This window comes from Aulonocara sp. 'chitande type north' Nkhata Bay, linkage group LG22 (assembly GCF_057382095.1).
Source record: "Aulonocara sp. 'chitande type north' Nkhata Bay isolate Kocher_YH1m ecotype deep benthic linkage group LG22, A_spYH_male_GT1.1, whole genome shotgun sequence".
Lineage (NCBI taxonomy): Eukaryota > Metazoa > Chordata > Actinopteri > Cichliformes > Cichlidae > Aulonocara > Aulonocara sp. 'chitande type north' Nkhata Bay.
Window position 1 is genome coordinate 38,477,334 of NC_141364.1, and position 13,494 is coordinate 38,490,827.

At 44.0% G+C, this 13,494-nt stretch overlaps 2 protein-coding genes across 3 annotated transcripts in view; both read right to left on the reverse strand.

The window, feature by feature from the left end:
• Window positions 1-13,494, reverse strand: part of LOC147304678 (zinc finger MYM-type protein 1-like) — a 302,003-nt gene that overhangs the window by 233,153 nt on the left and 55,356 nt on the right. The window lies entirely within an intron of this gene.
• e2f3 (E2F transcription factor 3) lies at window positions 1,982-13,139 on the reverse strand. Of its 2 annotated transcripts, none has more exons than XM_086281316.1 (7): window positions 13,006-13,139; window positions 11,429-11,530; window positions 6,908-7,136; window positions 6,284-6,418; window positions 4,941-5,052; window positions 4,644-4,824; window positions 1,982-4,444 (listed from the first exon to the last, which is right to left on the reverse strand). In XM_086281316.1, exons 2-7 carry the CDS (start codon window positions 11,475-11,477, stop codon window positions 4,185-4,187), a joined length of 966 nt encoding a protein of 321 aa, XP_086137442.1. In that variant the 5' UTR covers window positions 11,478-11,530; window positions 13,006-13,139; the 3' UTR covers window positions 1,982-4,184. The 2 variants fall into 2 exon arrangements, with proteins under 2 accessions (XP_086137442.1, XP_086137441.1); XM_086281315.1 differs by lacking the exon at window positions 13,006-13,139 and adding an exon at window positions 11,927-12,073.

Sequence of the window (13,494 nt, forward strand, 5' to 3'; positions counted from 1 at the left end):
TGCCCTTGTAATGCACCTGTTGTTAATTTCATTAACACCAAAGCAGCTGAAACTGATTAACACCCCCCTCTGCTACCTAACTGACCACATCAATATAAAGTTTCAACTCTGTTGAACTTCCCACACGTCACAACCTTGAGCCAAAAGCACATTTTTAGAACATTTTTCTCCATGACCAACTTTGAACATCGCTAACGTGGATATATCAGTTTCAAAAGCAAAGCTCTCCCAGTTGATTGTCTGTAGTGCAGAGTAACAGAAACAAGCCTTGGGGCCTTGGATCTTTTTTCTGCTTTCTGATAATTCACAGAGGAAAACTTGAAAAAGTGCTTTTTGTGTAAACTTTAAAGGATTGTATCAGCATGTGGGAGAGCTGGCTCATCAAAACAAGATCCATCTTCTGAAAGCTTACCCTTTTACCTTTTAATACCCAGCACACTTAAAATTATTGTTAAAATAATTTTCCAATATAGTGAAAATTTAACAACCACAAATTTGAAGCCTTCAGTGTTTAATAAGCTTTACTTAAGCACACTTTCTTATATTGTTTTTAAGTAGTCGGGGACAGCTCTCCAGGCTTCTTGAAGGACAGTCAAAGCTCTTCTTTGGGTGTTGCCTCTTGTTGATGATCCCATATTGTTTCAATAATGCTGAGGTCCTGGCTGTGGGGAGGCCAGTCCCTGTCTGATCAGGTACAATTGTGGTTTGTTTGTGTCTTTTCCACTCGAGGCATGTTTTTAGTGCACGCAACGCAAACCAAATGCTTCCCCGATGACACTGAATGCTGGATCACAATCCAACAGTAGTTGGACAAGATCTCAAACACCGCTGTCTGAGATGCAAGCCAAACTATAACCGAGCCTCCACCGTTTTACCTCTCTCCTGACAGTCCGTACAAATTGATTTGAAACAAATATTTCAAAATTGTTTTTCATTTCATTCGAACTGTTGCCACCCATTTTCAGTCTTGTAATTTGTAATGTGTTCTGCAATTTGCCATATCTCAGTCTTTTCTCTTCCCTTTCTTAAGAAGGGAACAGTAGATTGAATCAACTGAAGGGCCAGATCCATCTCTCAGGTCCTGTGTCAAGTTGTTTTTGACCTAGTAAATCTTTGGGAATCAGCTTGTTGGCACAAAAATACTATTTTATGCCATTGGCTCATTAAATAGGAACTAATTGTGAGCGTTTTTTTTTTTTTTTTTTTACAAGCTGCTTGTAACAAAGTGCCAAATGATACAATTTCAAACTGGTCCTTTGCTAAGTTGTCCGTTATGTGGAGACAACACCAGCTCATCTCTTGAGTTGGCGCTTATTTTTCCTCCCCCACACACACACTTTAATGATTCATAGGTCAGTGTTACATGATCTAATTGATTTAAGGCTTACAATACCACTTAAATCAACTAGTCTGAAAACATTTAACAGGCATTAGAGCAGGAGCGTCCAACTCCAGGCCTCAAGTGCTGGTGTCCTGCAGGTTATAGATGTGTCCTTGATCCACACAGCTGATTTAAATGGCTAAATTTCCTTCTCAACATGTCTTGAAGTTCTCCAGAGGCCTGATAATGAACTAATCATTTGATTCAGGTGTGTTGACCCAGGGTGAGATCTAAAACTTGCAGGACACCGGCCCTTGAGGCCTGGAGTTGGACACCCCTGCATTAGAGGATCCAATGTTCATTTAAAGCTCTTTTTAATCTCAGTAGCTTTGCACGATTCAGACCTGTGTGTCTTCTACTTATACTGGCTGCCTGTATTAAAACTGTCTTCTTCTGACCCTTATAAACAGAAACTCTGGACAGCAGTTGTGATCCACTCTCAGTGACATCATAGAGAGCCACGAGTTGGAAAAACTCTTAAACTTTAACATTCAGTGCTGTCTGAATATAAGGAAAAGCATAATGAGAGTAATTTAACGTGGACTCACTGAAAAGCAAAATGTAATTTAAAAATAAGAGAAAACAGAATAGACTTGGGAATTAATAAGTAAATGAGCTCAAATTTATTCAAGTTTTGATACAATATTTAACAGAAATGACCCTCAGCAGAGGTCTTCTGGCTACAAAGCAGCATTAGGGGGACAGAATCAGTGGTAAAAAAGAGGCTCTCAAGTGAGAATGAATCTAACTGAACACAAAACTGATGCGAATACGTGAACAACAGTAAAAATAACATGAGGGGAAAAACCTGAAGCTTTAGATTTGATCTTAGTGTCGAATTGTTAAAAACACAGAAAACAGTTTTTCCTTTCACAGCCTCCCGACTCTGCCAAGCAAACATAACACACATTGTGAAGAGACTAGCCCACTCTGTGGATTACAGAACACCAGATCTGAGTGCCAACAGTGGTTAGCCGTTCAATGCCTCGTAAATACAGCAGTTGAGCCACTCGAGCCGGGCGCTGTCCTAGTTTGATACTGACAACAAATGACAAGAATTCTGGTGAGCATTCATGAGAGATGCTCAAGTGAGCATGAAAAGGGTTTAGTGTTACAGTCCTTTCATCAGCAGAAGCCCTTTCATTCTCCAAGAACGATGACAAAACAGTTCACCCGAATGCAACATGTTTGTTTTTAGTGGCGCCGAACACAACCTCGCTGAAGTGTGCGCCGTGAAAAAGGCACAATTTAAAATGTTCCGTAAACAAGAACGGGCTTTAAATGGTAGAGCCTCTCCTCTGTGCTTTTAGTGGTTCAGCGTGTCATCATCAGACAATCCTGCTCCTCTTAACAGCTAAGAGAGCGCAAACAGGCCGCAGCGGTACCTGAGAAAGTGACCTGCTGAAATGTCTGCCATCATAATTAGTGTCATTTTAAACTGGCGATCAATATTAAAGCAAAGCTCTCGTACACGTCAAACTCTGGAAAACATTGTAAATACCAGAGCCCGACAGATATCAGCCGATATCAGCATTTCTAATGGCGCATTAAAGTTGAAAAGTGGAAAGAAGACATGGCTGTAGAGCATATTTTGAGTGTTGATGTTGCAAACTTTTAGTTCAGAGATCACTCCTCTGTGACTTCTCAGTAAGCAACACCTGTTTGTTACACCACAGACAACAAGCAGCTGATCTGAGCACCTCCAGTTAGAGTGCTTTTAAACTACATGAGCCAAATCTTATGGAAATGTGGTTATGCTAAATATTGCTGCTTATGTGTCGGATTTTTAAATTGCCGGATATCAGTTTAGGTCTTAGTCATCCTACATCAGTGGGGCTCTGGTAAATACTGTGTATGAATCAGCCTTTAACTTATGAAATTGCACCAGGTGTAAAAGCTACTGGAACCCTGAGAAAAGCCAACACGGGCTTATAGCACACTGTGCTATGAGGCGTTCAGTTTAAGTAGCACAGAGTAATGCACTGTTCCAACACATCAGTAAACCTTAACAGTCATTGGTCATAGCCTAACCAATCAACATTCACCTGTTACTTTGTTATGTCATCACAAACGGCTTCATAGCCTAAATCTTTATTCCGTCACGCTGAGCCGCAAACTCAGTCTTAAAATGCACATCGAGACGATTCAAATGACCTCGATGCAATACGATAAATCTGAGGGCAATGAGAGCACGTGCTTGGACCGATAAATCCTCCTGACTTAAGGTATCTGAAACGAAAAACCTGGATGGGAGAATGCCAAATAATGGACAGGTTTGCTTTAAACGCATCACTGCAAGATGATACAAGACCAGCTGTAACTAATAAGACACAAATCTGCATTAGTATCTCCAACAAGTCGAGTGAATCAGTAATAAAGCACAACAATGTTCATCAAACAGTTGTGTACGAATGCCATCTGCAGCTGTTTGTCATCACAGAGCTCCAAAACAAGCAGCAAGAGTCTAATGAATGACTTTGGACAGACTTCTAAACCTTTGGTGTACGTCACCTCTCCAGACCAGTTCACAGTGTCCCTGTAACTGACAAAGCTCTGGGTTCAAATCAGTCCTTTTTGTTGACACTGAAATACTGACATTGTGGAGAAGAGCTGTCAAAAAGGCCTCAAAACAGAAACATGCCTCAGAACGCGTGTCAGCTCGTCCAAAAGAGAAGAAAAGAGGCCTGGATGGCAATGGAATTACATGGAAGGCTCCTTCACTAGTTTGGCTCCTTCAACTAGTTTATTGGATCCTGTTCATATCCCATTTACATGGAAATTCCATTAATTCCTTCACATCTGTTCAGAGAAGCGGAATATCCTGAGGCAACTGGTCCAAGTCGACAGAGGAGAAGAGGTCAGTGATGCCCTCCCCGTCAGCCACGCTCACAACGCAGCCCTCCTCATTGTGAGAGAAGGCCACAGGGGGACTGAGAGCAACAAAACTGCACTCAGAGGGGGGCTGGGGGGAGGTGAGAGTGGAGGGCATAGGAGAGCGCTGCTGTGTCGGCTCAGGCTGAAGCTTGGAGAGATTATCAATTCCACAACTGCTGTTAGCGTTTTCTGGAATGACACGGGAGTGTGAATGAGGAGACACCGGTGAGGAAGAAAGTGATCAAATCACCCAAAAATCTCAAAACAGAGTTGGAGCTGGGCATAGTACTGTTCAAGGCTCCTGTGACAGCAACGCGGTTACGGTGATACGTCGTTTCCTTGTCCTCTGTGGCACCAGAGCGACAGGATGCTCAAACACAAGACTCACCTCTGGAAGACTGAGCGAAGGCCGCGAAGGGCAAATCGAGCATGGAGTCGCTGTCATTTAAATGACTTCCACTGCCCTCGTCAGCAGCCGAATAACCTGTAGCTTCGATGGGGAGGGGCTCATCGGAGCACATGAACACATCAATGGGTCCCTGAGTGCTGCTGAGGTGGATCTGCAGGCTCTGAGCATTGAGAAAGCAGACACGTGGATTTATGATTAACGACTCAAAAACAGCAGCAGTTCCACTAGAGAACAGAAATGACTAATAATCTTACACCTTGTCCGACTGACATGTACCTCGTCTGGGTGTGGCACTACGAGTTGAGTCTCTGTGGGGGCTTTGATCACGATCACAGTCTGATCTTTCAGAGCGGGAATCCTATAGATATCCTTGTAAGTCAAATAGGCGTATGTGAGCCACAAAGTCAAGGAAGACAATAAAAACAACAGACTGGTGTTTGTGTGCCGCTGGAGCTTAGAGTTCAGCGGACTCCAAAACTCATGCACGTGTCGCACCAGCAGTGTGGTTTCACCTACATCGTGTCAGCTTTTCAAATCATAACTGTACGACTGCAGGACACCGCATGCTCACACTGCAACAGTTTCTTTATCACAAGGTAGACCTGTTTTCTTTACACCAATATGAGCCACAATTCATAAAACAAACACCAAAAAAACAAAAACAAACAAACACTATTGACCCATTAGGAAGGTGTTTTTCCCCCTGCCACAGGAGAGGCAGATTTATCCCACTTTTAGCCAAGCCGGCAATTAAATACAATACATTTGTGATAATACATCAATCAAATGTGATCAAGTGGCAAAATTCACACATTTGTTGCCAACTACAAACATCAAAACTCACATTAACTACTGGCCAAAATGTCACTGATGTAAAACAGGCATTCCCAACAAATATGACAGAGCTGCTGCAGGTGGGATTTAACTACAAAATGACCGGCACGCTCTTTAACGCAGGCACAGTGCAATCAGTCCGTCTGCGGTTATGAATTGGATGGCAGTTATTTTCAAACCTGCAGTTGGTCTGAGCCATTCCACGATTGCTGGGAGACAAACTGCCCTCCCACCAGGCAACCAACCACCCTGTAATTGAAAGCGGGCGTTGTGGACCAGCTGGTTGCTGCAACTACTTGGAATCGGCCATCAAATTTGATTTGAAAAGATAAATAAAAAATTCAACACAATCACCAGACAACCACTGCTTTTTATTAACCACAAGGCAGGTGCGTTCTGAAACATTAGTGATAATTAATTCCAGGTATTGTTTGCTCTTTGAAAGCTAGTATTTTTCCTTGATTGGAACAAATAAACTTTTCCTCCTTTATGCCAACAGCACACACACCACTACAGTAAAGACTGTCTCTGGTCAGCCATTATTAAATGTTGACAGTTTACAAAGAAAGAAATGTACCTCTAGTGCCACCTGCATGTCTCATGAAGTCAATGCAGTTTGAAAGGCAGACATACTGAGACTTTGAGAACAACTCAGGGCTCCTGGTGCTGTTACTTTAACGGCAAACACTAATATTTTTATCCTAGCAGTTTTACCCATTAAACCTGCCTTCAGAGTATTTCCTGGGTGACAATAAAGAGTGAAATGAAGCTGAACAGACAAAGGATATCTGTGACTGTGGCAGTCCTCACACAGCTCATGAATCTGCTCCGTACAGCTTTGGATCAGCTCGTCCAGCTTCCTCTCCTCCTCGCCAAGAGCCTTTAGCACAGGCTGATAGTCTTCATTCAGTTGTCCGCCCCTGTGCACAAGCATTCAAAAACACCCAGGTCAACAGCGAAACAAGCAACACTCAAGTTATCCAATGTGTCTGAGCATTAGGAGCAGAAAAAAAGCCCCCTTGCCCTACTAAATACAGTGGCTTGCAAAAGTATTCGATTACACACAGGTGCACTCTATTTAGTCATTAGCACTCATCAGGCAATGTCTATGGGCAACTTACTGCACTCAGACCAAAGGGGGCTGAATAATTACACACACCCCACTTTTCAGTTATTTATTTGTAAAACATGTTTGGAATCATGAATGATTTTCGTTCCACTTCTCACGTGTGCACCACTTTGTTTTGGTCTTTCACGTGGAATTCCAATAAAATTGATTCATGTTTGTGGCTGTAATGTGACAAAATGTGGGAAAGTTCTAGGGGGCCGAATACTTTTGCAAGCCACTGTATACATTTATGCATAAAATGGGTCTATGTTTGTTACTTACTGGCCCAGTTTATACTTACCACCACTGGATGTGGTTTTTAGACTTCTTTTTGATGAGCTGGATCCCTTCAAGGACGTTTGTGATATCATAGATGCGCCTCTTAGAGGCGCCAAGTTCCCGACACACTACGTTTAAATCCAAAACCCCATCGGCGGAGCACCTCAGGAGCTCTGCAAACTTCCGGGTCAAGAGACCCAGTGACGTATCGAAGCGTGACCTCTCCCGCTTGCACATTAGGGAACCGAGACCTGGAGGATAAACGGACAGGTGGAGACTGAGATGTTTTCTTGCTGGTAATGGCTGCACCATAGGAGTATCTCTTAACCCCCCTTTTCCTTGACTACCTACTCAGATCAACTCGGCACGGTTTGCCGTGATTTTCAGGATTTTCCATTAGGTTATAGTATCTGGCTAGGTTATAGTTGCCCTGGAGGCAACAGCTACAGCAGGAATAAGGTTGGCTGGTGCTTGTGTATGTGTGATGGTCTGTCAGAACTTTCTCTCAACAAGATAGTTTTACATGCATGTAGCTGAGATTACAGTTAAGGCTGAGTTCAAAGATGGGCAGCGTCTGACTGCCTAGTTAGTGAGTAAGGCTGCCATTCATGACCCAAAAACTTCAAAATGTTAATCCTTGTGATAATCATCAAGTCCCCCAAACTGGATCTGTCACTGACTCATTCAAGGATGAAGATGACGCCAATTTTGAGTTTGAGTTTTTTTACCAGCACAGTTCTGCATTCTAAATCCGTAGGCTTTAAGATGAATCTGGTGACCCTTTGCATCTATAGCAGCTTCTACTGTTCTGGGAAGACTTGCTACAAGATTGAGTGTGTGTGAGACTTTTTGCCCTGCTGATCCAGCAGAGCACTTATGAGGTCAAATGCTGATGTTGGAATTAGAAAGTCTGACTTGCTGTTGCAGTCCTAGAGTCCAGTGAATACGTTACACCACTCTGTCTGATGCAATCTGGAACTACTGTCCATCATGTGTCGTCCTTTTTATCTACCTCGGGAATTTGCATCGGTCATTGTAAGTGCCGTTTATATTCCACCACAAGCGGACACGGTCACCGCCTTATGCGAGCTGCATGAGGCACTCACACAGCACCAGACACAACACCGGGACGCTGCGCTTATTGTGACGGGGGACTTTAATAGCGCCAACCTCAAACGCGCAGCGCCGAACTTTTATCAACACATCACCTGCCCCACCAGGGGTGAAAGGACACTGGACCACTGCTACACTACGGTCAAGGACGGCTACAAGGCACAATCCCGCCCCCCGTTTGGCAAATCTGATCACGCCGCCATCTTCCTCATGCCAAAATACAAACAAAGGCTGAAACAGGAAGTTCCGGTTCAGAGGAAGGTCGCGCGCTGGACGGATCAATCGGTGGCCGCGTTACAGGACGCACTCGATGACGCAGACTGGGGCATGTTCAGAAACAGCTCCGACGATGACGTCAACGTGTTTACGGAAGCGGTTGTGGGATTCATCGGGAAACTAGCGGATGATACCGTGGAGACAAAGACTATCACAACGTTTCCCAACCAGAAGCCGTGGGTGGATAAAACCATCCGCGACGCTCTGAGATCCCGCACCGCTGCCTACAACACGGGACTCATGACGGGGGACATGGACCCGTACAAAGCCGCGTCATATAACGTGCGGAGGGCGGTGAAAGAGGCGAAGCAGCGCTACGGGAGGAAACTAGAGTCACAACTCCAACAGAGTGACTCTAGGAGCCTGTGGCGGGGACTAAGGACAATAACGGACTATAAAGCACCAACAACCGGTATGACGAACGCGGCCGTGACTCTGGCAGACGAACTGAACACTTTCTATGCTCGCTTCGAGGCTGCAGCTAAGGTCTCCAACAATGCTAGTGTTAGCGGCGCTAACGGCTGCAGACAGGAAGATACTGCCAGCACCGGAAACGTGCTCGTCATCTCCGAGCATGAAGTAAGGAGAGCCTTCAAGAGAGTGAACACCAGGAAAGCAGCAGGACCAGACGGCATCCCAGGTCGTATCCTAAGAGACTGCGCATACCAGCTAGCTCCTGTGTTCACTGAGATATTCAACATCTCTTTATCTCAGTCGGTGATCCCCACATGCTTCAAAGAGTCCATCATTGTTCCTGTCCCGAAGAAACCCCACCCTGCTTCTCTCAATGACTATCGCCCTGTAGCCCTCACCTCAGTAGTGATGAAGTGCTTTGAACGCCTGGTCAGAGACTTCATCATTTCTTCACTACCAGACACACTGGACCCACTACAGTTCGCTTACCGTCCAAATCGTTCCACAGACGATGCCATCTCTCATCTCCTCCACACATCACTCACTCACTTGGACACTAGAAGGGGGAATTATGTTAAAATGCTCTTCATAGACTACAGCTCTGCATTTAACACCATAATTCCCTCCACACTCACCACCAAGCTGGAGCATCTGGGACTCAGCTCATCTATGTGTCAGTGGATCTCCAACTTCCTAACTGGCAGACCACAGGCAGTAAGGATGGGCGGACATGTCTCAGCCTCCACCACTCTCAGCACTGGAGCCCCCCAGGGGTGTGTTCTGAGCCCCCTGCTGTACTCTTTGTACACATATGACTGTGTGGCCACTACCAGCTCCACCACCATCATCAAGTTTGCTGACGACACCGTCGTGGTGGGCCTGATCTCTGATAACAACGAGACGGCCTACCTGAAGGAGATTAGGAATCTGGAGAACTGGTGCCAGAGGAACAACCTCCTTCTAAACGTCAGTAAGACAAAGGAGCTGATAGTGGACTTCAGCACTAAGCAGGAGAGGAACTACCAGACCCCCGTCATCAACGAGTGCCCAGTGGAGAGAGTGGACAGCTTCAAATACCTCGGAGTTCACATCACGCAGGACCTGTCATGGTCCTGTCACATCAACACCGTGGTGAAAAAGGCCCGACAGCGTCTCTACCACCTCAGACGCTTGAGAGACTTCCAACTGCCCTCCAAGGTGCTCAGGAACTTTTACTCGTGCACCATAGAGAGCATCCTGGCGGGAAACATCTTAACCTGGTTTGGGAACAGCACCATGCAGGACAGACGAGCTCTACAGAGGGTTGTGCGGTCAGCTGAGCGCACCATCCGCTCCGAGCTCCCTGACCTGCACTCAATCTACAGCAGGCGGTGCTGGACCAAGGCCAGGAAGATCGTGAAGGACCTCAGCCATCCCAACAACAGACTGTTCTCTCTGTTGAGGTCAGGAAAGCGATTCCGCTCCCTGAAGACCAACACAGAGAGACTGAGGAGGAGCTTCTTCCCGCAGGCGATACGGTCTCTCAATCACACCACCACACAGTACTGACCCACACATATGGTTCTTACACACACACTGGACTTTCTGGACATTGTTTTTGCACACATTGTTTTTTTGCACAACACTGGTCACTATCTTCTTCATTTCCGGTTAATACTTGTACAGCTGCTGTTATTGTGTATATATTTATTTAGATTTAGATTTCTTCATACATTCTTATATAGTTCTATATTGTGTATTGTGTATTTTGTTGTACAGTTATTTTATTTTCAACTTTAATTTATATATTTTATCTTATTCTTCCCAGTTAAATTTACCCTTCATTCTAATTTGTGTTGTACAGTTATTTCATTTTTAACCTTAATTTATATTTTATTCCTTCCTAGTTAAATTTACCCTTTTTAATTTTTCATATTTATTTCCTATCTTATTCATAGCCTTTTCCTTTTTTGTTCTCTTTAGGTCACGAGCAGTTGTCCAAGCATTTCACTACATATCGTACTGTGTATGACTGTGTACGTGACAAATAAAATTTGAATTTGAATTTTGAATTTGAAGCCTCATATCACCAACCACAGGAGAACCACAAAGCTCCTGATGCACACTTTTTGTCCTGATGTTAATGCCAGAGGACCTTTGAAACTCTGCAGTTACTTAGTCAGCCTAGCTTGGCAATGACTTTTTCACATTGTGTACTTTAGCACTCTGTCATCCTGCTCTGCAAGAGTGCATGCTCTGACACTTCAAGGCTGAGTTACTAAATACTTCTGCTTGCAATAAAACCACTTACAGCTGATCTTGGAATATTTAGGAGAGGACCAAGTTCATGAACAGACTTTCTGCAACAGTGCAGTCCTATTATAGTACTAAGCTCTTGAGAATAACCCAGTCTTTCACAAATGTTTGCAAAGGCAGACTGCATGATTGGATGGATTTTGCTGCTGGATTTTATACACCTGTGACTGAGGGATTAAATCAACACCTCAACTGAGCGATTAAGCCGTGTGGCCCAGTTAGTCCATTTTTTGAAGGAGAAGCATATCAAAGCATTTGACACCATTAACTTATTAATTTAAGTTTTTGCTACACACGCCATTGGAACAAAATATCACCCATTAACTATGCTCTCCTGTAAACTGTAAAGCTGCGTCCGAGAGGTTTTATCCATTTCTTCCTTGGAATGGGCATGTTTTTCCATCTGATAATCCAGAGCACAAGTTATTACATCACACAGCCTTACTGGTTTCTCCTGTGTTTGTTAGATGGACCTCTGGCAGCACTGCCTCCATCCTGGAGGTCTGGGGCGGGTCACCGTCTTCCAGCTCCAGCTTTATTCCTTTGCCTGAAAATATTTAAGACAACTTGTTAGAAGTTACTGCTTGATATTGCAATATCATGCAACTTGGGATGTGTTTTCCCCTAATTTGTCACAGGGCTTCAATTTTTGCAGTAATATAAACTTGTCACTAGCCCACTGCCTTTACTTGAGAACCATGTAATTGTAAGATGTGAGCACGTCTCTGCATAAACTAGTAAACCAGTGTTGCCTTCACGGACTAATTGCTTTAGTTATTTCAAGCTGTCACTTATTACTTCGCAACTGGGGCAGAAGCTAGCTTCCCTCATCAGTGTGTGTGTAAGCTAACAGTAGGAACACTCCCCTTCCCCCTCCCATGCTGAGCATGCGACAGTTGTTTTGCAGCAATGATAAACAGCACCCCGCTACCGGGCTCCTTACCAATGTTTCCTCACACAAACTCGACGGCTGAAGTGTGCAGTCAGATTACACGGCACCCGAAGTCCGACATTTACACAAGTCCCCGACCATGCGCGAAGGTAAAACAAGCGTAAATCTACCGGATATACGCAAAAGGTCACAGTCCACCCTTCTAAATAAAATCATACTCACATATTAAAACATGACATCGTTATGAAAATGGCTTTAAACCTAAAGTATGAAGTGGTCCATTACAGCTAGTGAATCTTATATTAACTATTAATGCAAACTGTTTAAATTCTGTATTGTGTCGTGTTTTTTAACCAGTTTGAAGAAAATTAGAAAAATAAATAAATAATAATAAAAACAGCAGAAACTAAACAAAAAACATTACATTTTACACCAAATCTTAGCATCTACAGTTATTTTTTTACTACTGTTGATCATTTTAGACGTTATACTCTGATTTTTATACAGCAAGGACACCTATGCAACTTTAAAACTAAATACTTTTTCGGACAAGCCTTTATTCTGAAAAGGTACTTCCTGGCTAACCAGCACGCGTTTGACCGATAATAACCTTAACTGATAAACCACCAAGTATTTAAGTCTCACCGCTTGCGTAAAGTAGTCTCCGTTATATAGACATGCCCACATCAGCTGTCAAACCGCACTTCGTTTCTGAATTATAAACGGCCGTAACAAATATAAGCCTTCGGGCCTTTTCGAGCTTCACTTTCCTCTGGTCTCTGGGGTTTGGTGCTGCCTGCCTCCAAGAACTCCACTTTCACAGCGATTCCCACACAAAGGGCCCCGACCTATTAGGGTCCACACAGCCTCTGTACACTCCTGTTAGGCTCTCCGAGAACAAGAAACCAGCTTTTCTTCTACCGTCAAGCAGAAACAGTCACCCTTATCATGATTTCTACTGAGCATCCTGACGGGGTTTTAAAATGTTTTAAATTCAAGATGGAAACAATTTTCCTGGTATTAAACCAGATTTTCACGAGACAGGATATCGGCTATGCACGCTAGTGGTGGGCGGATCGATCCAAATATCGACTGTATCGATACCAAGTCGGCATCGGATCGATACTAGCCTGGTGAGATGGATTCTTTACTTTAAGTTTTGCTCTTGTTTGCAGTGCTGTGCTTTCGGCAAAGATGAAACAGCCAGGTCGCCGGACTCGCTCCTGTGTCAGCGCAGAGCAGGCGCACTTTGCTTCCCCTCCCCCCTCTTGTGTTTAGGCGTTGTGCTGTCACGTGACGCGATTTAGACGCTTTGGTTGTTAAGTTGTTTACATATTTTCACCAGTTATATTATAGTTTCTCAACAGTACTTGTTTTAACTTGTTTACTGGTTCTCCTGCCTTTTTTGAAGAAAAATCTTTAAATAAAACCCCCCCCAAAAAACCTTGATAACCAAACCACCACGGCTGCATTTTCATGCTTCGCAGCATCTTTTATTCTCACAATAATCACACGGCTGCTGTAACAGTACATTCAACGGCTGCAGCTCTCCACATCACCAACAACACAAGAAGAGTACATTTTTAATCTGGCGAGGCATGACTGTAGATGAGTCCATC